The 24503-nt window shown below is 44.1% G+C and overlaps 2 protein-coding genes and 1 long non-coding RNA gene across 4 annotated transcripts; 1 reads left to right on the top strand and 2 right to left on the bottom strand.

Annotated features, from left to right (window-relative positions):
• Nucleotides 1–7590: 7590 nt before the first annotated feature.
• On the top strand, nt 7591–15643 carry LOC119323863. 2 transcript variants are annotated; one of them, XR_005156543.1, is made up of 4 exons: nt 7591–7992; nt 13939–14026; nt 14517–14615; nt 14678–15643. It is a non-coding gene; the product is annotated as an uncharacterized LOC119323863 (long non-coding RNA). The 2 variants fall into 2 exon arrangements; XR_005156544.1 differs by having other exon boundaries at nt 13428–14026.
• LOC119323862 (ABC transporter B family member 4-like) lies at nt 8258–15126 on the bottom strand. The gene is made up of 12 exons (XM_037597571.1): nt 14863–15126; nt 14724–14778; nt 13834–14009; nt 13387–13608; nt 13051–13289; nt 11550–12075; nt 11202–11475; nt 10466–11099; nt 10152–10380; nt 9777–10043; nt 9425–9688; nt 8258–9186 (listed from the first exon to the last, which is right to left on the bottom strand). Exons 1-12 carry the CDS (start codon nt 15124–15126, stop codon nt 8542–8544), a joined length of 3795 nt encoding a protein of 1264 aa, XP_037453468.1. The 3' UTR covers nt 8258–8541.
• A 954-nt stretch (nt 15644–16597) lies between the features above and the next one.
• Nucleotides 16598–24250, bottom strand: LOC119321849 (ABC transporter B family member 4-like). Its single transcript, XM_037595368.1, has 12 exons — nt 23977–24250; nt 23832–23886; nt 22016–22191; nt 21576–21797; nt 21244–21482; nt 19733–20258; nt 19386–19659; nt 18650–19283; nt 18336–18564; nt 17972–18238; nt 17638–17901; nt 16598–17272 (listed from the first exon to the last, which is right to left on the bottom strand). Exons 1-12 carry the CDS (start codon nt 24238–24240, stop codon nt 16628–16630), a joined length of 3795 nt encoding a protein of 1264 aa, XP_037451265.1. The 5' UTR covers nt 24241–24250; the 3' UTR covers nt 16598–16627.
• Between the last annotated feature and the right edge of the window lie 253 nt (nt 24251–24503).

Genomic DNA, 24503 nt, shown 5'->3' with positions numbered 1-24503 from the left:
ACGCCATGAGGAGGTCGGCGTGCATAGAGGGTGCGCGGATGGCTCTAGCCCGTGTTAAAGCCTATTGGACGCATATGGAGGCCACTGTAATAGCGACCTAGGATCCGACGGGAGGCCAATATCCAGCCGAGCACTACTTGGCGCAAGTCACAGAAGGTGCCCGCCTAATAGAGGCGCAGTGCTCGAAGAATGTCTTGTTCGAGTGATAAGTCAAGTCATTGTAAAAACCAATGTTTATTTTGAATACAAGGCTATATTTATACTTTTTGCCTGAAAATATGATTGTGTCCCCTGTATGGCCATTCTTATATGTATAAGTAGTCCGAAAGATAGCAGACGTTGGCTTCAGCCCCCACACATACAATGCGGGGGTGTTCGTGAAGAATATGCTTAATCACACTTGATCCAACGTCTTGGTCCATTAAGGAGGTGATCGCACGTCGAACAAGGCAACCGGACTATATAGCTGTAGCACTTTTGCTTAGCCATGGGAATATAATGGCGGGGCTACTATGTAGCCCCTGGTACCTTCACGTGCATCTGAATACGGGTGCGTGTGTACATGGCCAGAAAACAGCCCTTCGTTAATGCGGAGGAATCCTAGAGATTCCGGTGAGTCTTCGAGTGGTTGAACAGTCTCTCACTATATCATGACGGTCAGTTTTCGGCTTTCTCTACTGAGGCGCTCATCCGGAATAACCAGGGCACAATCGCAGTAGTTCTCCTTTGGCCTACCTTACCTGATGATATGGAACGTAAGGCGGCAAACCCAGGAGCCGCGCAAACCCAACATTTGACCCAAGACATGATTTGGAGCTGATGCATATAAGGCCAAACTCGTGATGCCGAACACTCCCGAAGGTGTTCGGACCTTATAACCGAAGATGGGCTCAAGAATGCCCATTCAATATGAACCCTGTGTTTCTAGGTACGTGTGGTAATCTGTCGTGGCCAAAATGCCAAGAACGACAGTATCCTCTATGGGTATAGATCCCATGGGATGGTTTGAGCAACAAGAGGCAATAGAAAAGGTTTACACAGGGGCTTAATCTAAAAAGAAACCTGTTGGACGGGGCCCTGCTGCATGTCTGCGCCTTTGTCTCCGTTGTGCCATATCCTGGAAGGGTATCGCGCGAGCGTTGCCTGTGGAAAAAAGAGGAAAACTCCTAGGAGAGTACAATGTAAGCATGCGATTGATAGTAAAAGTCTAAGATGATGGCCTGCCAATAAGGTTGAGCCAAGTGTGGGGCTGTATTAAATATTTATAGCCCCTGGTTTCCTCTATGGGATTACATATACGGTGCCCGGTTGAATTTTATCCGGGCTACCAGACTCATCTAACCGTGTCTGTGGTTCATAATGACCAGTCATGTTTTCTGGTTTTAGAGGCCGCTTATAGTCCGGCCGCCAGGGCCGTCGCGTGTTCCTCTGCGCGTGAAGAGCGCTCTGCGATTCCGCTAACGGTGATGACGCCACGTGGACCGGTCATCTTGAGTGTATGGTAGCCATAATGCGGCAATGCGTTGAAGCGGGCGAAGGTCATCCTTCCTAGCAATGCGTGATAGCTGCTTTGGAAGGGTGCAATGGTGAAGAGCAGTTCTTCGCTTCTGGAGTTGTCTGGGGAGCCGAATGTTACTTCCAGCACAACAAAGGCCCTGCCGTGGGCTGCAACGCCTGGTATCACCCCTTCAAAGGTGGTGTTGCTTTGGCTAATTCTAGATGGGTTTATCCCCATCCTCCGGACAGTGTCCTCGTATATTAAGTTGAGACTATTGTCATCGTCCATAAGGCCACAGGTGAGACGGTATCCGTCGATTATTGGGTCAAGCACCAAGGCCTGTGATCCTCCGCGCCGAATACTAGTTCGGCCGTCCATGTGATCGAAAGTGATCGGACGAGACATCTAGTAGTCGTATGTGGGTACGATGGGCTCTACAGTGTGCGCGTCTCTGAGCGCGCGTTCCTGCCTTCTTGTGAATGTGTGAGTCGCGTGGATCATGTTTACTGTTTCAACCTCTCGCGGGAATTTTTTTTCTGTCCCCCAGTGTTCGGCTGGCGAGGTTCGTCCTCGTCTTCACTTGGTGTTTCCCTCCCTTTGTGTTCGGCATTCAATTTACCGGCCTGCTTGAAGACCCAACACTCTCTATGGGTGTGGTTCGCAGGTTTCTCCGGGGTGCCATGAATTTGGCATAGTCTGTCCAGAACTCTGTTCAGACTGGACGGTCCCTCTTTACTGCCTTTAAATGGCTTCTTTTGCTGATCAGGTCGAGAGCCCCTGAATCCGGTGTTGACCGTCGTGTTATCCGGACTCTCTTCCTTGTTTTGGCGTTTGTTTTTATTACGCCGTGGCTTCCTGTTGCCATCCCTTACTTCGGATGTGCTAGGGTCGCTGGTGCCTTTACGGGCTAGCCAGCTATCTTCACCCGCGCAAAAGCGAGTCATAAGGCTTGTCAAGGCTGCCATTGTCCTTGGCTTTTCTTGGTCGAGGTGTCTGGCGAGCCATTCATCACGGATACTGTGTTTGAATGCCACTAAGGCTTCGGCGTCCAGACAGTCGACAATTTGATTCTTCTTAGTCAGGAATCTGTTCCAAAGCTTGCGGGCGGACTCTCCGGGCTGTTGGATTATGTGACTTAGATCGTCTGCATCCGGAGGCCGGACATAAGTCCCTTGAAAATTGGCCCTGAAAGCGTCTTCTAGTTCCTCCCAACTCCCAATTGAGTTTTCGGGGAGGCTTTTCAACCAGTGTTGAGCTGGTCCCTTCAACTTGAAGGGAAGGTATTTGATGGCGTGGAGGTCATCCCCACGAGCCATCTGAATATGCAGGATAAAATCCTCGATCCATACCCCTAGGTCTGTCGTTCCGTCATATGCCTCTATGTTCACAGGTTTAAAACCTTGTGGGAATTCATGGTCCAGTACTTCTTCAGTGAAGCACAGGGGGTGAGAAGCCCCTCTGTATCTGGACGCGCCGTGGCATGTGGTCGGCTGTTGTTCTGTCCGGAGTTTATTCCGAACTGGTGTTTGGCTTGTATTAGCGTTTGGGTGACCATAGTCCCTCGTCGGGGTGTGTCCTTTAGATCCATAGATGGACCTGGCTGCACCGGCTTTCTTGTCCAGATGCTCACGCAGATCGTGAGCGGCGTCAGTAGCCGTTCTGTTGCGGTTGTGGGGTGGTACGTTTGGTCTCCTGGTCGTATTATTCTTTGGTGGAATGGCCTCGTTGTCGAATTCTGGCAGTAGCTTGCGCTTTCGATAGCTTTTGGTATGACGATCGTCGCCATATTGTTCTTCAGTGTCTAGCACTTTGTTCCATCTGCGACTGAGCTTTTCCTGTGCGGCTTTGAGCTGTTGCTTCTGCTTCTCTAGACTTCTTGTTGTGGCCATAAGCTTTCGGTGGAGGTTGTCTCGTTCCACTTGTCCGTCCGGAATGATGAATGCATCGTCATCCGGACTGTGTTCCTGTTTTGGGGCGGTTTCATGAGCTCGCCCCTCCTGATCATTTTGATCGGGTGTTTGCTCCGAACTCGGTTTGGCGTGACCTGGATCGCCCTGCTCCATCGCTGGGTCCATGTGGTCATTACTGCCTTCGAGACTTACTGGTATGTCAATCCTTTTTGCGCTCTTGTCGCTATTTTTACTGTTGCTGGACTTTGAGCGGCGTCTGCGCCGCCGTTTTGGCTTTTGTCCGGGTGTTTTATCTTTCGGATTATCGTTGTCGTCCTTCTTGGGCATATCCACCATGTATATATCGTGTGACAAGGTAGTAGTCTCGCGCCCTAGAGATTCTGGAGCTTCTCCTGCATCGGCGTCCATACCGTCGATGTCTTTGGAGCCGAGGTCAAGGACGTCGGTTAAATCATCGATCATGGCGATGAAGTGGGTGGTGGGTGGGCAGCGAATTCCTTCGTCGCCTACTTCCCACTTAGGCCAGACATAGTTTGGCCCAGAGCCTCTTGACAAAGAGAGAGACTTTAATGAGTTCAGCATGTCGCCAAAGGGCGAGCGCTGCAAGATGTCCGCAGCGGTAAACTCCATTACCGGAGCCTAGCCTTGCTCGACTGGCTCGAGGGTGTGCGAACCGGAACCATCAACCGGATACGAGTCCGGGGGTCCGGGGTTACAGGCCTCCACAGAGGTGAGACCTGTGTTCGGCTCCACCGCCGGTGAGTATGCGGCCTGCGGGGCGGGGTCTACCCCTCTGTCCTTAGGCAACGCAACCTGTTCCGGATTTAGATAAGGGGCTATTGCAGGGATGATGTTCCGAGCATTGTCCGACAGCAGGTCTGGGCCGTGCTCGTCGTGACTGTCCGGCGCTCCTGGCACAGGGTCGAATCCGTCGAAGATCAAGTCTCCGCGAATATCCGCCGTGTAGTTCAAGTTTCCGAACCTGATCTGGTGGCCAGGGGCGTAGCTGTCGATCTGCTCCAGATGGCCAAGCAAATTGGCCCGCAGTGCGAAGCCGCTGAACACAAAGATCTGTCCGGGGAGAAAAGTCTCACCCTGGACCGTGTCGTTGACGATTGAAGGCGCCATCAAGCCTTGAAGCGATGGCACATAGGAACTCTCAATGAAAGCACCAATGTCGGTGTCAAAACCGGCGGATCTCGGGTAGGGGGTCCCGATCTGTGTGTCTTAGGCTGATGGTAACAGGAAGCAAGGGACACAATGTTTACCCAGGTTCGGGCCCTCTCGATGGAGGTAAAACCCTACTTCCTGCTTGATTAATATTGAAGATATGAGTAGTACAAGAGTAGATCTACCACGAGATCGTACAGGCCTAACCCTAAGAGCTAGCCTATGATGGTATGATTGTAATTGTGATCGGCCTTCTAAGGACCATCCTCTCCGGTTTATATAGACACCGGAGAGCTAGGGTTTACATGGAGTCGGTTACAAGGAAGGAAATATAATATTCGGATCGCCAAGCTTGTCTTCCACGCAAAGGAGAGTCCCATCCGGACACGGGCCGAAGTCTTGAGTCTTGTATCTTCACGCTTCAATAGTTCGGAAGATGTATACAGTCCGGCTGTCCGGATACCCCCTTATCCAGGACTCCCTCACTCACCGCAACTCCAAAGGCATTGAGCGACGTCGGGCAATGCCAGCTCCAGGTATATGCCCACATCCTGTTCGATGAAACGCCCAAATAAGACTAGGTACAATCTTTGCCATTTTCAAATTTGCATTCATTGATTCATTTGTTGCACATACCAGTAGATCAAACTTGTAGGACAATAATCAAATTGTGATGCATATTGTAGGAATAAATATTGCATAGCATTATAAATGATATTGTCAATGGAAAAACTTTGTTTTTGCCACTCTAGCTTTTGCCTAATTTGTTTATGCCACTCTAGAATTTGACATATCACTTTTGCCACTCTTAGTTTTTGACAATACATCACAAATGCCATTCAGTGGCAGAAGCAATAACTTTTCATTTCACTTTTGCCACTCTTAGGTTTTTACAATGTATCACAATTGCCACTCTAAAATTATTGCTTTTGCCACGGAATGGCAATTGTGATATATTGTCAAAAACTAAGAGTGGCAAAAGTGAAATGTCAAATTCTAGAGTGGCAAAAGCAAAGTGGTCAAAAGCTAGAGTGGCAAAACCAAAGTTTTCCCGTTTGTCAATAGCGTTTGCAATTTACCATAGGGATATCAATTTCTCTGCGTCTAAAGTTGGGCGAACGTTGCACACTAAAAAGAAGAAGGTATAGTGAAGTCAAGATGTTCGGCATTCCCATAATTTGAAGATGTTTTGTTGTGTGAAAGTTGGTTGAACACTAGCATGGATTCAATATGTGAAACCAAGAAAAATGGAGAGAGATATTGGGAAAAATATTCACAAACTTTATCATGAGCGAAAACACAATGTGAAGCCACACCCAATCAATACCAACCGTGCCCATGCTCTCTCCAACATAGATGGTCCACCATCCAAGAGTGTGTGAGAAAATTCGTTGGTTTTCTCAAAAAATGTTGTTGGCCGGAACCAAAGCGGCATCGGAGTTCAAACCCATGCAACTTTGTTGGCGGCTTTATACCATCAAGTCAAGAAGAAGGCATTCATTATGTCATATTGTTGGCTCAAATTGAATGGGAAACCTAAGTGGCAAACTGTCCTCGAGGAGATTGAAAGCGGCATGAAGAAAATGAAGAAAATTGATGGGTTAGTTCTGCTCAATCAATTGGATTGGATGAGGAGGACGAAGAAAATGATGGGGCGGACATACAAGCAACCGTGTTGAAGAGAAACCGGCAGGTCATGGGGAACAAGTGGGAGAAGGAGAGGATCACGCGTCATGGCGCGGCAAACAAAATGTCCCCGACTTGGACGGGCATTTTTCCCGCAAAGGAGGTGGAGAAGGAGGAAAGGTACAAGATGTTCATAGATGCGCAAAGGGGAAGATGGAGTTCGACCTGGAAAAGTTAAACTTCGAGAACAAAATAGAATTGGAGAGACAGGAGAAGGTTGCAAAATGGGTGCTTCAACAAGCGGCCACCATCCAAAGAATTGAGCTCTGGAGAGAAAGAAATTGGGGCTTGCGAGAGAGATGGAGGAATCGAGGATCATGTTGCAGGGCGTGAACCTCTTGGATGATAAAGACAAGAAGTGGTTGGTCCGCATGAAGAAGATGATCAATGAACGCACAAACTAAAGTCATTGATTCATTTGTGTATCCCCTATCTATGTATGAACTATTGACGTTTATTTTGGCATGTAATGACTAGTCATTTACTTTTATTGTTGAGTTCATGATAATTTTTTTATGTCTTTCCTATAGCGATCATCAAAAGTCTGTCAATGCCCCGACTTCAATGAATGAAGATCGATGGGCTACGAAGTGGAGATGATGTCGTCGTATCATTGCTCGTGATGTCTTCACCATGGTTTGACTTACCAATGTGAAAGGTATCATGCTAGTGGTTATATCATTTAGATAGAGGGTGATATTTCATTCTTGTTGAAGTATAGATGCTCTAACGAGCCAGGGCATCTCTAGCCGATCTTCTAAAAATTAGGATAATATACAGCCGAGTGAATTTTAGTGAAGTATTTCTACTTCTTTAAGCTTTAGTCGTTTCTAGCCGATCCCTTAAACTAGCCGAGTAATTTTTTTGGCCAAATCTTTCTAATTTTAGTTTACATAGTATATTTCAACTACAAAGGAATATATTCATCCTTTCTCGCTAAGTTCCACACTACTCCGAAATTGCCTTAAAATTCTGAGCATGACAAACTCTAACAGAATTATAAACCGCAAGCAAGTGCATAGCCTTGTTTTTGTACTGAAGAAATGCATCATTGTTTTGCCATCGGTGATGCAGGACCCGAGCACTACAGCCTGTGGAACCGCGGCCTGTGCCTAGTGTCGGTGAAGCAGACGCTGCAGCTGACCCAGAGCAATGGGGCGGACCTCTAGGCACCGGCGAACACCACTAGACGCTGCTGAAGCGAAGCCCTAGGTTGGTTTCGGCGGCGATGGCCGCACTGCGTGGCGGAGTAGAATTCCGGTGCAAGCGCGCGCATGGCTGACCCAATTCCGCAGCCCGCCGCCATGTCTGTCACTGGTTCCAGAGCCCCAAATCCGCCATGGCAACCGCGAGAGCTCGACCAGATTGGTGAAATCCGGCAGCGGCAGCCTAGGGGTGGGACGCGGCTTCGGCGGCGGCCCGGGGCTGAGCTGGTGGTGGCGCGGACCGGGGGTTGGGGTTGGATGTGGCAGCGGTGACGGATTCGGGGTTGGAGGGGAGCAACGAGATTTTACTCGGCCGCCTCGAGTCCGAGTATTTTTACTCCTCCGCGGGCCGAGTACTAAACTTTTTACTCCTTTAACCGGTCTAAGGCCAGAGATGCCCTGAGTTATGCAGGTCCATTTCGGCCCACCCCAGCCCACCCCAGCCCGCGGAAAGAGTTCCAACTCGCCGGTGAAGATGGCGGCGCGGCCGACGGCAGCAGCGCGGTCGCCGTCCGGCCCAGAGGTAAGCGGTGCTCTAAAATTTGCATGGATTCTGGGTTTTCCTGTTTCAGAACGCGCGCATCCCAGAGGTAGGCGCGCTTATCAGTTTAGCCGACGTTGTCGCCCTTTTGAAGAAACCTGTGTGTTCGTAGTCATTTGGTATGCCGCAAGACGACTATCCCTACTGCTGCGTGCGAATCCTTTGCCTAGAACCTGCAGTTTTTGTGAAGTAGATGCTCAGATCTAGATTTTTTGAAGGGTCAGAGCTCGAAATCCTGTCTCTTCTCTAGGCGTTCTTCTATCAGACTACCAATACTGCTGCAGTTTTTAGTTAGTATTTAAAAGCAATTATTTATTGATGTCGGCTTGCATACGGGTAACCATGTTGCATTCACTTCTCAAATCACAAAACACTGTATTGCCTGGCAAAATAATTGTACTAGGAACAAACGGATGTACTCCCTCTACCAAAATATAAGACGTTTTTGTAGTTCAAATACGTCTTATATTTTGGTACGGAGGGAGTAGTAAGAATCAAAAGGAAAATAATGAATGTCAAATATAGACAGTTCTACTTGGAATTTGAGCGAAGTTCTACTAGCGAAGCATAGACTCCATCCTTGATCCGCATCAGGGCCTCATGATTTCCCTTTTCTGCAATTTTGCCTTCCTTGAGGACCGCAATCGCATCAGCCCCTTTGATTGTGGAGAGGCGGTGCGCCACCACTATGGTGGTCCTGCTCACCATGACTCGATCCAACGCGTCCTGAACGATGCGCTCTGATTCCGCGTCCAGGGCGCTGGTCGCCTCGTCAAGCAGTAGTATCTTCGGGTCCTTTATAATGGCCCTTGCGATGGCTACCCGCTGCTTCTGTCCACCAGATAGTTGCACTCCTTTCTCGCCAACCAGAGTGTCGTATCCCTGTGGCAAGCTTGATATAAACTCATGAGCATTTGCTGCCTTGGCCACACCCGTAACCTCTTCCTCTGTCACCTCCCCGTGTTTCCCGTATGTTATGTTTGCACGGATTGTGTCGTTGAAAAGAACTGGCTCCTGGCCTACCAGCCCCATCTGATCCCTTAACCAGCTAATTTTCAGGCTCTTAATCTCGACTCCATCTACTGAGATACTACCAGAATCAGGATCATAGAAACGCTCCAGTAAAGAAATTATTGTGGACTTTCCACTACCACTCTCTCCAACTAGTGCTATGGTCTGAAAAGGGAAGGAAAAGGTTTCAACATAGCAGTTTTTGTGGTTGTCAATCATCATATGCGAAATAAAACAGCTGAAAGCTTCCTATATATGATAACACTGCAACTAGATCATGCATCACCTATTTTAAGTATTATTCTTGGTACTATGCTAAGAGGTGGCACATAAAGTTAGTTATCCGAATGAAAACAATTGGGCGCAACAATTAAACAAGACTACAAAAGATTGCAAATCATACCTTTCTGGAAGGAATGTGCAAAGTAAAGTCACTGAATATTTGGACATCAGGCCGTGATGGGTACTTGAAACTGACATTACTGAATTCAATGTCGCCAGTGACATTTTCCAGCATCATGCCCTCATCGCTATTTGTATTGATTTTTGACTTCCGATCTAGAATACTGAAAACAGAAATGGCTGAATCCTTTGCTTTTGTCGCATTAGATGCCAATGCACTTGCGCTCGAAACCCCAACAGTTGCAAAAACCAAGGCAAAGAAAACCTGAAAAAATCCAATGAATTTGTGAATGGTTATTAAAAGTTCATTCTCATATACAAATAGTTACTTGAAATGATTTAGCAATTCTTACTTTGGAAACGTCTGCAAAAGTAGCTTTTCCCTGACGTACAAACTGTGCACCAACATAGAAGCATAGAGCAAACGTAAAATACAACACCATGAATGAGAAACCAAAACCAAGCCCTCCAACGATTCCACTTTGAATTCCCTGTTTCCTTAAAGCTTCACATTTCTTGTTATATGTTGTAACCACTCTTTTCTCTGCACAGAAAGATGCTATCGTTCTGATACTACCAACAGCGTCAGTTGCAACTTGACTTGCATCTTCATACATCTCCTGCACAATAATAGTATGATCACATTATTGTGATAATTGATTCTAGGGTATTAGGATTGTCACCCTGAAACAAAACATAAAATAGATTTTAGAGTTGTTATGTGTCACCTTAGCTTCTTCACCAAACCCCTTCAAGAACTTTGCTTGAGCATAACCCTGTGCAACCAATAAAGGAATGACACAAGTGATAATCAGTGCAAGCCTCCAGTCTGCCGTAAACGCTATGACAAAGCCACCGATTAATGAAGCTGTAGACTGTACTATAAGGCCCAGGTTATCTCCTACTAAGCGCCGAACGTTTAATGCGTCAACTGAGAGTCGTGTACCAAGTGCACCACTGTAAGTGATAAAGCAGAATCTTAGTATCTGTGTAGATCTATGCACAAGAAGATAAAATAACTGAGATCATTTGAATATGGTACCTGGAATTTGAGGGATTATCAAACCAAGCAACTTCCTGATGCACAATATTTTGAAATGACAGAGTACGAACACGCTCTATAAGCTTGCCACCAGCAATTCCAAACAAAAGATATTCTGCTGTGATTGCAATGAAAGATGCAATCCCCAGAACTACAAATATCAATGCCCAAAAGCTAGAATCTTTTCGCAGCTTATCTGGTGGCTCGTAGAATGATTTTATACTGCCAGACATTAGTAGGCCGTACAATGGCAAAATGACTCCATGCACTGATGCTGCTATAGCGCCGAGCAGAAGAAATGGTACCTCCGGCTTGTTAAGATAAAAAAGGCGTCCAACTGCTTCTTTCTGAAGGGTCATCCCATCGGGAAGGTCCTCATTGTTCTGTTCACCTGTGATTGCATCCTCATGCAACTCAACTGATAGTCCTAATGTGTTCTTGAAGGAGTGTCTGTTGCTATTGCCAAAAGAAACATTAGTCATTGACCGTCTAACTGACAAACTAGTGCTTTTTGATAAGGAATTGGGCACTTCGGAATCCTGTATTTTACGTCTTTCATCACCACGAGTTTCTTGTAGCCTAATAAGCTGGGAGTAAGCTCCATTGGGATCCTTTACCAATGCATGATGTGGACCTGCACATATAGGATATTTTCGTGTGGTGAATGAATCATCATAGGCTGACAATAAACATATCATAGAATGGGAAAATTAATGCATATTCAAGAGATTCTAACCTTGTTCGACTATTTTCCCTTGATGAACGACTGTGATGCAGTCAACATTCCTTACAGTGCTCAAACGATGAGCAACGACAAGTGTGGTTCTTTCTACCAATATCCTATTGATTGCCTCCTGGACTATCCTCTCAGATTCCACATCCAATGCACTTGTTGCTTCATCTAGCAAAAGGATTTTTGGATCTTTAAGGATGGCTCTCGCAATTGCAATTCTTTGCTTTTGTCCTCCAGAAAGTAGAGTGCCACGTTGGCCAACCAATGTATCGTAGCCCTGATATGAAATTAAAATGTTGTGAGCTTAAATTCCAATAAGTCATTTGAAGTATTCAATCTTTATTTACATACATTTGGTAACTTATCGATGAAATTTGCTGCATTTGCAAGCTCGGCTGATCTCTTGATCTCTTCAAGTGTTGCATTTTCTTTACCATAGATTATGTTATCTTTAATAGAGGTCATAAACAACAATGGTTCTTGGCTAACAAGGCCGATCTTCCCTCTTATCCAATCAAGACTCAGATTCTTGATGTTGACTCCATCTATCAAAACTTCGCCAGCCTGTGGATCATAGAATCTTTCAACTAGGCTGATAACAGTTGACTTGCCACTTCCACTCTCTCCAACTATGGCCATTGTTGTTCCACTGGCTACTTGTAATGATAATCCATCTAATATTAACTGCCCGGGTCTTGCAGGGTAGCGAAAGTACACATCCTTTAGCTCAACATCACCCTTGATATTTTCCAAGACCATGCCACTCATATCATCTGAATCTATTTCAGGTTTCCTCTCTATTGTTTCGAACAGTCTGTATGCTGCAGATTGACCTTCTGCAATTGCAGAAATTGATGGTGTTGCACTACCTAATGAACTGTTACAAAAATTTAAGCGCCAGGTTTACGACATTAACATAACATATTTAATGGTCACCTTTTCTATTTCTTGGCATGAAGTACAGTTTAGGAACTACTAGTACTTCATATAGGTATGCTCTGCTGAGGTAACATACGAAGATAGAGCAATGTAAATAGAATAATTAGCGAAGCGTACTGCAGAGGGTTGCAAGTTGGTTATTCGATGAATTATATCCATCTACTGAAAATGTGAATCAACTAGTAATCCATCTACTGATAGTGCTATATTCAATATATAAGCTTGTCATATTTATTGTTTGACAAAATGTTAATTTAATACTTCAAACATAACGGTTGCAATTTCAAGTAGCTTCGACAATATCTAGCGATTGCCGTTATAACTTCCTCAGGATTCATGGCACCCTGCTGTGAGGGTGCAATAGTTGCAATTTACATCTAGTTCAAAATTGTGCTTCGTGTGGTCGATTGGGTTGATTCTTTTAGAGAGGCTTTTTATATATAATCTGATACCAAAAAGTAGAAATGTACCCCATTCTATTTTTCTTTTGAATTTATGGTAGATACTTTTTAGGATTATTGTTTAATTTCTTTTTCCCTCAAAGGGAAGGAGGCACCTTGAATCTCGTGGGCCATTTGTATTTATAACAAAATTATTAGCCTTGAGCTCATACCAATTGACATTATTTACCACTAAACATGAATTAGTAAGCAAATGTTAACTCTCTAAAGGTAATCTCTGAACACACCTTGAAAGGAACATCAAACTTCCATGGAAAGTTCCTTCTAGAATTTACAGCAATATATGTATTCGCAAGTCATGCATAAGAAAAAGGTTATTTAGAATTTTAAATTTTATTATATAATGTTTTATATTTCCATTCATTCAAGACGTCCTTCAATAAATTGAGGATTATATACGGCAAATATTAAGATTTCAGGGTATTTGCAATGTTAAGGTTTCAGAAACTCACGTTGCACCAGTCATTACGGCAAACAAAACAGTGACGATCTTCCCTCCAGTGTATCCTTTGTCAATGATTAGCTTTCCACCATACCAGAACCCTAGACCATAGCTGCTAAATATGATGCAGAAGACAGAGCCCATGCCAAAACCATTGACAAGGCCTTCCTCAACAGCAGTCTTGTAGGCTTTCTTTATGAATTTATTATACATTTCTATAGCTTTCTTCTCTCCATTGAAGGACACAACCTGATTACACGTGGGTTGCTAAATTAATGTTTGCTATCATTTGTCTTAGTTGAGATAATTGATATAATTTCGAATGACTAATATAATTTGAACTCACTGTTCGTATAGATCCAATTGTCTGTTCAACTGTGTCTGCAGCATCACTATACGATGTTAGTCGCTTGCTAGAAACCCGGGTTAGCAGCTGTGCAGACACTGCACCGGCGATAGCAACTAATGGTAGTGACGTTAGCATGACAAGAGTCAGGAGCCAGCCTTTTGTGAATGCTATGATAAAACCCCCAAAGAAGGCAGATATGGCTTGTACAAGCTTCCCTCCCTGTAAATCAGAATGCAGGAATGTCAACACTTGTAGCGCTGGATGGGCTGCATAGAATGTTTGAAGTATGAAATACACTTAGGTGAGTAACACAAAAGCTTATGTAGTAGCAATAGAAATATTGATGCTTGTCATTGACTTGCACCTGCAGATCTGCGCACACTTGCAGTGTGATGAAAAATATTATGTTTCCTTATTTAGTACGTACTACAGAGGAAGTATTACCTTCTCACCAAGAGCATCTTGAATTATGACCGTATCGCTAGACATTCTAGAAACTGCTTCACCAGTTGTCATTTCTATGTCGAAAAATGCAATATCTTGCCTCAGAACTGATTTCAGGTACAAAGAACGGATGCGGGCTGACTGCCTTTCTCCTGACATTGTCCAGCATGACATCTCTGGAAGATAATGAAGGGTGAGCCTCTTTTAGTGGGGTAACTTCTTTGCCATTAGCATAAATTTAACCAGACATATTCAATTTTTAGGAATGCAGTTGGTAATTCTCATGGAATAAATACATGATAATTGATAACGAATTGAAGAATGCATTCCTCACCCAAGTGAGAACAAATTTGTGTCTCCTACACTTTTTTTTTCTTGATCACGCACCAAAGTGTGTATCATTTTGTATTAATAAGATGACACTGAGAAGGAGGTGGAAACAACAAAGCCCACCCAATATCTAACTAAACGTCTGACCGCAAACATGGCGCTATATGATTGCACATAACTGTTTCGTTTCATTGCTCACTGCTTGTTTATTTTGTATCTTTGAACTGCAGTTGAGTTTGATATGAAAATTTACAAGTTTATAGAGTACTCTTCCGATGGAGTTTTGAGTTTTCACGGAGAAGCTGGTTTCCATTTGATATTAAATAACCCTGTTAATTATTCTCTGCATTTAGGTATAGTTGTTAGCGATGATGCAGAGACCGAGGGTTAAACTTCCTCTTCGAAAAAGAAAAAGAAAAACAATCCTCTGTGGTTAAGTCTATTTGAAAGTGGTATGTACTGAATGTATTACTATCTTTTCCTGTGTACTATTGCTTGACATCTAAATTTTCAGTGACAGGAAACATGTATTCCAATAATAGAATGGGAACTGCACTTACGAAGAAAGGAAGCAACTGCTATCCCAATGCCCAAATATACGAAGTTGAGAACAACCTGGAGATCAAAAGAACATTCTCTGTTAACTCGTCTAGCCAATCTTCAGGTTAAGTGATCTGATCACCGTAAGCTGCAGCGCACCTTGGTGACAGCGGGGAGGACGGTGCTGGTGGTGCTCTCCCCGAAGGAGTTGATGGCGTCTCCAAAGACGACCAACATGAGGGACCCCGCCACGCCGTTGCCCACCGCCCCCAGCGAGCCGACCACCATGAGCGGCACGTCGAGGCTGTCGGCGTACCTGAACATGCCGAGCAACGACACCTTCTTCTCCGTCTGGTCATCTTTTTCTTGCTCGCCGCCGTGGCGTGCTCCTTCTCCGCTGCGAGCTTCTGCTGTCGCGTCCATTTCCTGGCAGCTACAGCTTGCGCTGCTGGTGTGCTCGACGAGCCCAGCCTGCACCGTGCCGTGTGTAGTTCCTGTCCCTGGAGGTGGAGGAGGCACTGTATATAAGCATTTCGCCGGCAGCCCAGAGCCCTCAGAGTGCTTTGACTCTTCTTGGGCTGATTGGGTGCTCCGAAGCAGAGGAAGGGCCCGGGAAAGTTTGCCATGGAAAAGTACTTTTGTGCGCACGGATTTATGGATTCTTGCATGTGGGTTTGCACGGATTTATCGTTGGCATGTGGTGATTTGCTGTGACAATTCAAGATTCACAGCCTACTTTTGTGCGCAGCGTCAGCGTAGTCACTAGTTGGTCAAATGGATTGACCAGTATTGTTTCTAGAAAGGAAAAAAAGGTGCGCTAAGATGGTCTCTGGTGGTCACCGGCACTTGTTTCTTTTTTTTAAGTTGACCAATGTTTGTTTCTAGAAAGGAAACAAGGTGTCGACAGGTCGTAAGCTGATACGGCCATGGAATGTGGATATATTCATGGAATCCTCTATTCCTAAACCTACTATCTATTTTTTTCCTATCCATGTAGCAATGTCACATCAACAAATCATGCATGTTAGCCATAATTTTCTTTTTTCACTAATCTATCCATGCAATCATGCCAACATCAACAAGTCATGCATGACAGTCCTAAGTTATGTTTTTCCATTAATTTTTGGATTTTGATAACCAATGAATGTTAGATTTTTTTTATTGGCAGTCCTAAGGTATCTGATTGTACAATGAAATATCTTAAGGCGTGACTGATCATTGTCCGCGGACGCGTCCGAATGTTTGAGGGGTCAGATTTGCAAGGTCCTTGGATGCTCTTGACCGGTTTAGGGCCAGAGATGCCCTAAGTTATGCAGGTCCATTTCGGCCTAGCCCAGCCCAGCCCAGCAGCACAGGGATCCCCTCGAGAAAAAGGAACTCGTCGATGAAGATGGCGGCGCGGCCGTCGGCAGCAGCGCGGTCGCCGGCCGGCCCATAGATATGCGATGCTATAAAATTTGCATGGATTTTGGGTTTCCCAGTTTTAGAACGCGCGCATCCCAGAGGTAGGCGCGTTTATCACTTTAGCCGACAATGTCGCCCTTTCAAAGAAACCTTGTGTGTTCATATTCATTCGGTATGCCGCAAGACGACTATCCCTACTGCTGCGGTTGTCAAACAAGCAAACAAAAATCCCTACTGCTGGGTGCGAGTCCTTTGCGTAGAACCTATAGTTTTTTTTTTTTTGGAGTAGAGGCTCAATTCTATATTTTTCTAAGGGACAGAGCCCGAAATTCTGTCTCTTCTCTAGGCGTTTCTTCTATCAGACTACCAATACTTCTGCAGTTTTTATTGCATACGGGTAACTTCTTGCATTCACTTCTCAGATCACAAATCACTGTATTGCCTGGCAAAATAATTGTACTAGGAACAAACAGATGTAGTAAGAATCAAAAGGAAAAAAATGAATGTCGTATACACAGTTCTACTTAGAATTTGAGCGAAGTTCAACTAGCGAAGCATAGACTCCGCCCTTGATCCGCATCAGGGCCTCATGATTTCCCTTTTCTGCAATTTTGCCTTCCTTGAGGACCGCAATCGCATCAGCCCCTTTGATTGTGGAGAGGCGGTGCGCCACCACTATGGTGGTCCTGCTCACCATGACTCGATCCAATGCGTCCTGAACGATGCGCTCTGATTCCGCGTCCAGGGCGCTGGTCGCCTCGTCAAGCAGTAGTATCTTCGGGTCCTTTATAATGGCCCTTGCGATGGCTACCCGCTGCTTCTGTCCACCAGATAGTTGCACTCCTTTCTCGCCAACCAGAGTGTCGTATCCCTGTGGCAAGCTTGATATAAACTCATGAGCATTTGCTGCTTTGGCAACACCCGTAACCTCTTCCTCTGTCACCTCCCCGTGTTTCCCGTATGTTATGTTTGCGCGGATTGTGTCGTTGAAAAGCACTGGCTCCTGGCCTACCAGCCCCATCTGATCCCTTAACCAGCTAACTCTCAGGCTCTTAATCTCGACTCCATCTACTGAGATACTACCAGAATCAGGATCGTAGAAACGCTCCAGTAAAGAAATTATTGTGGACTTGCCACTGCCACTCTCTCCAACTAGTGCTATGGTCTGGAAAAGGAAGGAAAAGGTTTGAACACATCAAAGTTTTTGTGGTCGCCAATCAATGTGAAATTAATCAGCTGAAAGCTTCTTATATATATGAGAACATTGTAACTAGACCATGCATCACCCATTCTTAAGTACTCCCTCTGTCCCAAAATTTTTGTCTTACATTTGTCTAGATACGGTTGAACCTAATACTAAAACGTGACTTGATACATCCGTATTTAGACAAATCTAAGACAAGAATTTTGGGACGGAGGGAATATTATTCTTGGTTTTATGCCAAGAGGTGGCACCTAAAGTTAGTTATCCGAATGAAAACACTTGGTGCGACAATAATGAACAAGACTAGAAAATATTGCAAATCATACCTTTCTGGAAGGAATGTGCAATGTAAAGTCACTGAATATTTGGACATCAGGGCGTGATGGGTACTTGAAACTGACATTACTGAAATCAATGTCGCCTGTGACATTTTCCAGCATCATGCCCTCATCGCTACTTGTATCGATTTTTGACTTCCGATCTAGAATACTGAAAACAGAAATGGCTGAATCCTTTGCTTTTGTCGCATTACATGCCAATGCACTTGCCTGCGAAACCCCAAGAGTTGCCAAAACTAAGACAAGGAAAACCTGAAAAACATCCAATGATTGTTAATTCTCATATGCAAACTGTTACTTGAAATGATTTAGCAATTCTTACTTTGAAAACATCTGCGAAATTAGATTTTCCCTGACGTACAAACTGTGCACCAACATAGAAACATAGAGCAAATGTCAAATACAACACCAAGAATGAGAAACCAAAACCAAGCCCTCCAACGATTCCACTTCGAATGCCCTGTTTCCTTAAAGCTTCACATTTCTTGTTATATGTTGTAACCACTCTTTTCTCTGCACAGAAAGATGCTATAGTTCTGATACTACCAACAGCGTCAGTTGCAACTTGACTTGCATCTTCATACATCTCCTGCACAATAGTAGTATGATCACATTATTGTAATGATTGATTCTATGGTATTCAATCATGAAACAAACATCAAATAACTTTTAGAGTTATGTCTCACCTTAGCTTCTTCACCAAAACCCTTCAAGAACTTCGCTTGAGCATAACCTTGTGCACCCAATAAAGGAATGACACAAGTGATAATCAGTGCAAGCCTCCAGTCTGCCGTAAAAGCTATGACAAAGCCAGCTATTAGTGAAGCTGTAGACTGCACTATAAGGCCCAGGTTATCTCCTACTAAGCGCCGAACATTTAATGCGTCAACTGAGAGTCGTGTACCAAGTGCACCACTGTAAGTGATAAAGCAGAATCTAAGTATCTTTGTAGATTTATGCACAAGAAGATAAAGTAACTGAGATCATTTGAATATGGTACCTGGAATTTGAGGGATTATCAAACCAAGCAACTTCCTGATGCACAATATTTTGAAATGACAGAGTACGAACACGCTCTATAAGCTTGCCACCAGCAATTGCAAACAAAAGATATTCTGTTGTGATTGCAATGAAAGATGCAAACCCCAGAACTACAAATATCAATGCCCAAAAGCTAGAATCTTTTCGCAGCTTATCTGGTGGCTCGTAGAATGATTTTAGACCGCCAGATATTAGTAGGCCATACAATGGAAAAATGATTCCATGCACCGATGCTGCTATAGTGCCGAGCAGAAGAATCGGTACCTCTGGCTTGTTAAGATAAAAAAGTCGCGCAACTGCTGCTTTCTGAAGGGTCTTCCCATCGGGAAGGCCCTCTGTGTTCTGTTCATCTGTGATTGCATCCTCATGCAACTCAACTGATAGTCCTGGGGGGTTCTTGAAGGAGTGTCTGTTGCTATTGCCAGAAGAAGCATTAGTCATTGACCGTCTAAGTGACAAACTAGTGCTTTTTGATAAGGAATTGGGCACTCCAGAATCCTGTACTTTACGTCTTTCATCACCACGAGTTTCTTGTAGCCTAATAAGCTGGGAGTAAGCTCCATTGGGATCCTTTACCAATGCATGATGAGGGCCTGTACATATAGGATATTTTTGTGGGGTGAATGAACCATCATAGGCTCACAATAAATATATCCTAGAATGGGAAAATTAATGCATAATCAAGAGATTCTAACCTTGTTCAACTATTTTCCCTTGATGAACGACTGTGATGCAGTCAACATTCCTTACAGTGCTCAAACGATGTGCAACGACAAGTGTGGTTCTTTCCACCAATATCCTATTGATTGCCTCCTGAACTATCCTCTCAGATTCCACATCCAATGCACTTGTTGCTTCATCTAGCAAAAGGATTTTTGGATCTTTAAGGATGGCTCTCGCAATTGCAATTCTTTGCTTTTGTCCTCCAGAAAGTAGAGTGCCACGTTGGCCAACCAATGTGTCGTAGCCCTGGTATGAAATTAAAATGCTATTAGCTTAATTTCAAGAAGTCGTTTGAAGCATTCAGTCATTATTTACATACATTTGGTAACTTCTCGATGAAGTTTGCGGCATTTGCAAGCTCGGCTGATCTCTTGATCTCTTCAAGTGTTGCATCTTCTTTACCATATATTATGTTATCTTTAATGGAGGTCATAAACAACAATGGTTCTTGGCTAACAAGACCGATCTTCCCTCTTATCCAATCAAGACTCAGATTCTTGATGTTGAATCCATCTATCAAAACTTCGCCAGCCTGTGGATCATAGAATCTTTCAACTAGGCTGATAACAGTTGACTTGCCACTTCCACTCTCTCCAACTATGGCCATTGTTGTTCCACTGGCTACCTGTAATGATATTCCATCTAATATTAACTGCCCGGGTCTTGCAGGGTAGCGAAAATATACATCCTTTAGCTCAACATTGCCCTTGATATTTTCCATGACCATGCCACTTGTATCATCTGAATCTATTTCGGGTTTCCTCTCAATTGTTTCGAACAGTCTATATGCTGCAGATTGACCTTCTGCAATTGCAGAAATTGATGGTGTTGCACTACCTAACGAACTGTTACAGAAATTTAAGTGCCAGGTTTAGGACATTGAAATAACATATTTAATGGTCACCTTTTCTATTTTATGAAGTACAGTTTAGTAACTACTAGTACTTCATCTAGGTATGCTCTGCTGAGGTAACATAAGAAGATAGAGCAATGTAAATAGAATAATTAGCGTACTGCATAGGGGTTGCAAGCTGGTTAAGAATTACATCCATCTGCGGAAAATGTAAATCAATTAGTAATCCATCTACTGATAGTGCTATATTCAATATATAAGCTTGTCATATTTATTGTTAGACAGATGACAAAATGTTTTAGTTCTCACCAACACGAGTAACGTTAATTGAATACTTAAAACATAATGGTTGCAATTTCAAGTAGCTTCGACAATATCAAGCAATTGCCGTTATAGCTTTCGCAGGATACATGGGACCCTGCTGTGTGGGCGCAATAATTGCAATTTACACCTGGTTCAAAATTGTGTTTTGTGTGGTCAATTGGGTTGATTTTTTTAGAAAGAGATTTTTAATATATAATATGATCCCAAAAAGTAAAAATGTAGCTCATCTATTTTTCTTTTGAATTTATGGTAGATATTTTTTAGGATTATTGTTTGATTTCTTTTACTCTCAAAGGGAAGGAGGCTCCTTGAATCTCGTGGTCTATTTGTATTTATAACAAAATTATTAGCCTTGAGCTCATACCAATTGACATTATTTACCACTAAACATAAATAAGTAAAAAAAGTGTTAACTATAAAAAGGTAATCTCTGAACACACCTTGAAAGGAACATCAAACTTCCATGGAAAGTTCCTTCTAGAATTTACAGAAATATATGTATTTGCTAGTCATGTGTAAGAAAAAGGTTATTTAGAATTTTAAATTTTACTATGTAATATTTTATATTTCCATTCATTCAAGTAGTCCTTCCATAAATTGAGGTTACATTATGATTTCAGGGTATTTGCAATGTTAAGGTTTCAGAAACTCACTTTGCGCCAGTTAATACAGCAAACAAAACAGTGATGATCTTCCCTCCAGTGTATCCTTTGTCAAGGATTAGCTTTCCACCATACCAGAAGCCTAGACCATAGCTGCTCAATATGATAAGGAAGACAGAGCCCATGCCAAAACCATTGACGAGGCCTTCCTCAACAGCAGTCTTGTATGCATTTTTATTGAATTTATTATACATTTCTATAGCTTTCTTCTCGCCATTGAAGGACACAACCTGTTTGAGAGTTGCTATATTAATGTTTGCTATAATTTGTATTGACTGAAATAATTGATATAATTTTGAATAACTGATATACTTTGAACTCACTGTTCGTATAGATCCAATTGTCTGTTCAACTGTGTCTGCAGCATCACTATACGATGTTAGTCGCTTGCTAGAAACCCCAGTTAGCAGTTGTGCAGACACTGCACCAGCGATAGCAACTGAAGGTAGTGACGTTAGCATGACAAGAGTGAGGAGCCAGCCTTTTGTGAATGCTACGATGAAACCCCCAAAGAAGGCAGATACGGTTTGTATAAGCTTCCCTGCCTGTAAATCAGAATGCAGGAATGTCAGCACTCACAGCACTAGGTGGGCTGCATAGAATGTACAGTATGAAGTATGAAATACACTTATGTGAGTAACACAATGTAGTAGCAATAAAAACACAACTTTCCCCATTGACTTGCGCCTGCAGATTTGCGCACACTTGCAATGTGATGAAAAATATTATGTTTCTTTATTTAGTATGACAGAGGAAGTATTACCTTCTCACCAAGAGCATCTTGAATTATGACCGTATCGCTAGACATTCTTGAAACTGCTTCGCCAGTTGTCATTTCTGTGTCGAAGAATGCAATATCTTGCCTCATAACTGATTTCAGGTACAAAGAACGGATGCGGGCTGACTGCCTTTCTCCTGATATTGCCCAGCATGACATCTCTGGAAGAAAATGAAGGGTGAGCCTTTTGTACTAACATCTCTGCCATCAGCATGAATTTAAGTAAACATATTCAATTATTTAGAATGCAATTGGTACTTCTCATGGAATGAATACATGATAACTGATGACGAATTGACGATTACATTCCTCACCCAAGCGAGAACAAATTTGTGTCTCCCAGTTCGACACTTCATCAGAAGATTTTTTTTGAAAAGGTTGTATCAAGAAGATGACGCCGAGAAGGAGGTGGAAACAACAAAGCTCACCCCACAGCTAACTAATAAACATCTAATGCAAACACGTTTCGTTTCATTGCTCACTGCTTGTGAATTTTGTATCTTCGAACTGCAGTTGAGTTCGATATTGAAAATTTACTAGTTTATAGAGTACTCTTCTGATAGAGTTTTCATAGAGAAGCTGGTTTCCATGTGATATTAAATAATTTACGGTACATCAGATTAATTTTGACCGTTTATTTCTTTAGTTCAACGGCCCAGATGAGCCAATACTACACTAGATTTTCGGTAATATGTGAAGTAATTAAGGGCGTTTTGGGTAGTTAACATGAATCCATCCCGCAGGTACCTTCCCCTGAAATCTCACACAGTAATTCTCCATCCCGCACTCGTTCATTTGCCATCGCCATTGCCAGCCCGCACCGTCACCATCGCTCGTCGCGTCCTAGCTAGCCGTCGGCAGCGTCGAGTTGTCATGCCTTTGTGTTGCCCTCGAACCTACAGGATTTTGAGTGGGTCACGGGTCACCCGACGAAGACGACGAGCGGACAAAGGCAAGTGCGCCGCCCCGGCCGCATGCCCTCTTCCTCGCCTTGCCGGCTGTCGTCCAGACCCGGTTTTTGGTCTTCTCGTCAAGCCTCCGGGATCTAGAACCGGTCGCTGACATAAAGATGACAGCCTTCGCTTGGGCCGCATGACCCCGACCTTGTCCAGCCCGTCCCATGAATGACCATGCAGAAACTAGAATACGAGGCCATATAGTACGTATCATGGTAAGTATTCAACTCCATCGAGCTCTCTTCTTGACATCATGCCATGTGCATTCTTTTTCCAAAAAAAAACTAGCTAATGAAGTTAGTTCCTGCCGCCGCCGGCGGCGTGCAAGGCTGGGATTTTTGGCAGCGTTGACAATGCGCTGGGCGCCTGCCTGCACGCAGCGTCTGGTTGACAATGCGCTGGGCAACGACCTGCAGGCTGATTATTTTGCTAGCGATAGCGATGGATGGCCGGCATTGCGGACGGAGGCCTGCAGCGGCGGTCGGCTGCAATCAGTCTAATTAATTAGACGAAACATAATTACCAATATGTCCTTAAATCATTATTTTTTTGCATCGAACCTTAAATAAAAATTTGACGGTCTCATGCTGACCGTTAGATTAACTTAATACTACCCGAGTACCCGTTATGTTGAGTACTCCATATTTTGTTGTTCGGCAATGATGCAGAGCCTGGGGTTAAACTTCCTTTTCGAAAAAGAAAAACAATCCTCTGCGGTTAAGTTTACTTTAAAGTGGTATCTACTGAATGTATTACTATCTTTTTCATGTGTACTATTACTTGACATCTAAAGTTTCACCGACAGGAAACATGCATCCCAAGAATAGAATGGGAATTCCACTTACGAAGAAAGGAAGCAACTGCTGTCCCAAGGCCCAAATATATGAAGTTGAGAACAACCTGGAAATCAAAAGAACACTCTGTTTACTCGTCTAGCCACTCTTCAAGTTAAGTGATCTGATCACCGTAAGCTGTGGCTGCGTGTCACACCTTGGTGACGGCGGGGAGGACGGTGCTGGTGGTGCTCTCGCCGAAGGAGTTGATGACGTCTCCATAGAGGACCAATAGGAGGGACCCCGATGCGCCGTTCCCCATCGCCCCCAGCGAGCCGATCACCATGAGCAGCATGTCGAGGCGGTCGGCGTACCTGAGCATGCCGAGCAACGACACCTTCTTCTCCGGCTGATCATCTTTTCGTTGCTCGCCGCCGTGGCGTGCTCCTTCTCCGCTGCTAGCTTCTGCTGTCGCGTCCATTTCCTGGCAGCTACTGGTTGCGTTGCTGGTGTGCTCGACGAGCCCAGCCTGCACTGTGCCGTGTGTGGTTCCTGTCCCCGGGGGTGGAGGAGGCACTGTATATACGCATTTCGCCGGCCGCCCAGAGCGGGACAGAGTGCCTTGACTCTTCTTGGGCTGATTGGGTGCTCCGAAGCAGAGGAAGGGCTCGCGAAAGTTTGCGATGTAAAATACTTGGTGTGTCTAGTCTCAGTCGAGAAGTCTCAGTAGGCTGATGTCATCCG

The sequence above is a fragment of the Triticum dicoccoides genome, chromosome 6B (genome assembly GCF_002162155.2).
Source record: "Triticum dicoccoides isolate Atlit2015 ecotype Zavitan chromosome 6B, WEW_v2.0, whole genome shotgun sequence".
In the NCBI taxonomy this organism is placed as follows: Eukaryota; Viridiplantae; Streptophyta; class Magnoliopsida; order Poales; family Poaceae; genus Triticum; species Triticum dicoccoides.
The sequence above is the reverse complement of the archived record's forward strand: the minus strand, read 5'-3'. Positions and strand labels throughout refer to the sequence as shown.

Excerpts from the sequence above, each read along its gene's own strand:
- LOC119323862 (XM_037597571.1), bottom strand. The coding sequence starts at position 15,126 with ATGGACGCGACAGCAGAAGCTCGCAGCGGAGAAGGAGCACGCCACGGC. Across the intron at positions 14,779-14,862 it reads TCCTCCCCGCTGTCACCAAG|GTTGTTCTCAACTTCGTATA; the intron begins GTGCGCTGCAGC and ends TTTGATCTCCAG. Across the intron at positions 9,187-9,424 it reads TGCACATTCCTTCCAGAAAG|ACCATAGCACTAGTTGGAGA; the intron begins GTATGATTTGCA and ends TTCCCTTTTCAG.
- LOC119321849 (XM_037595368.1), bottom strand. The coding sequence starts at position 24,240 with ATGGACGCGACAGCAGAAGCTAGCAGCGGAGAAGGAGCACGCCACGGC. Across the intron at positions 21,483-21,575 it reads CAATTGGATCTATACGAACA|GTTGTGTCCTTCAATGGCGA; the intron begins GTGAGTTCAAAG and ends ACTCTCAAACAG. Across the intron at positions 18,565-18,649 it reads GATAATCCCTCAAATTCCAG|TGGTGCACTTGGTACACGAC; the intron begins GTACCATATTCA and ends TATCACTTACAG.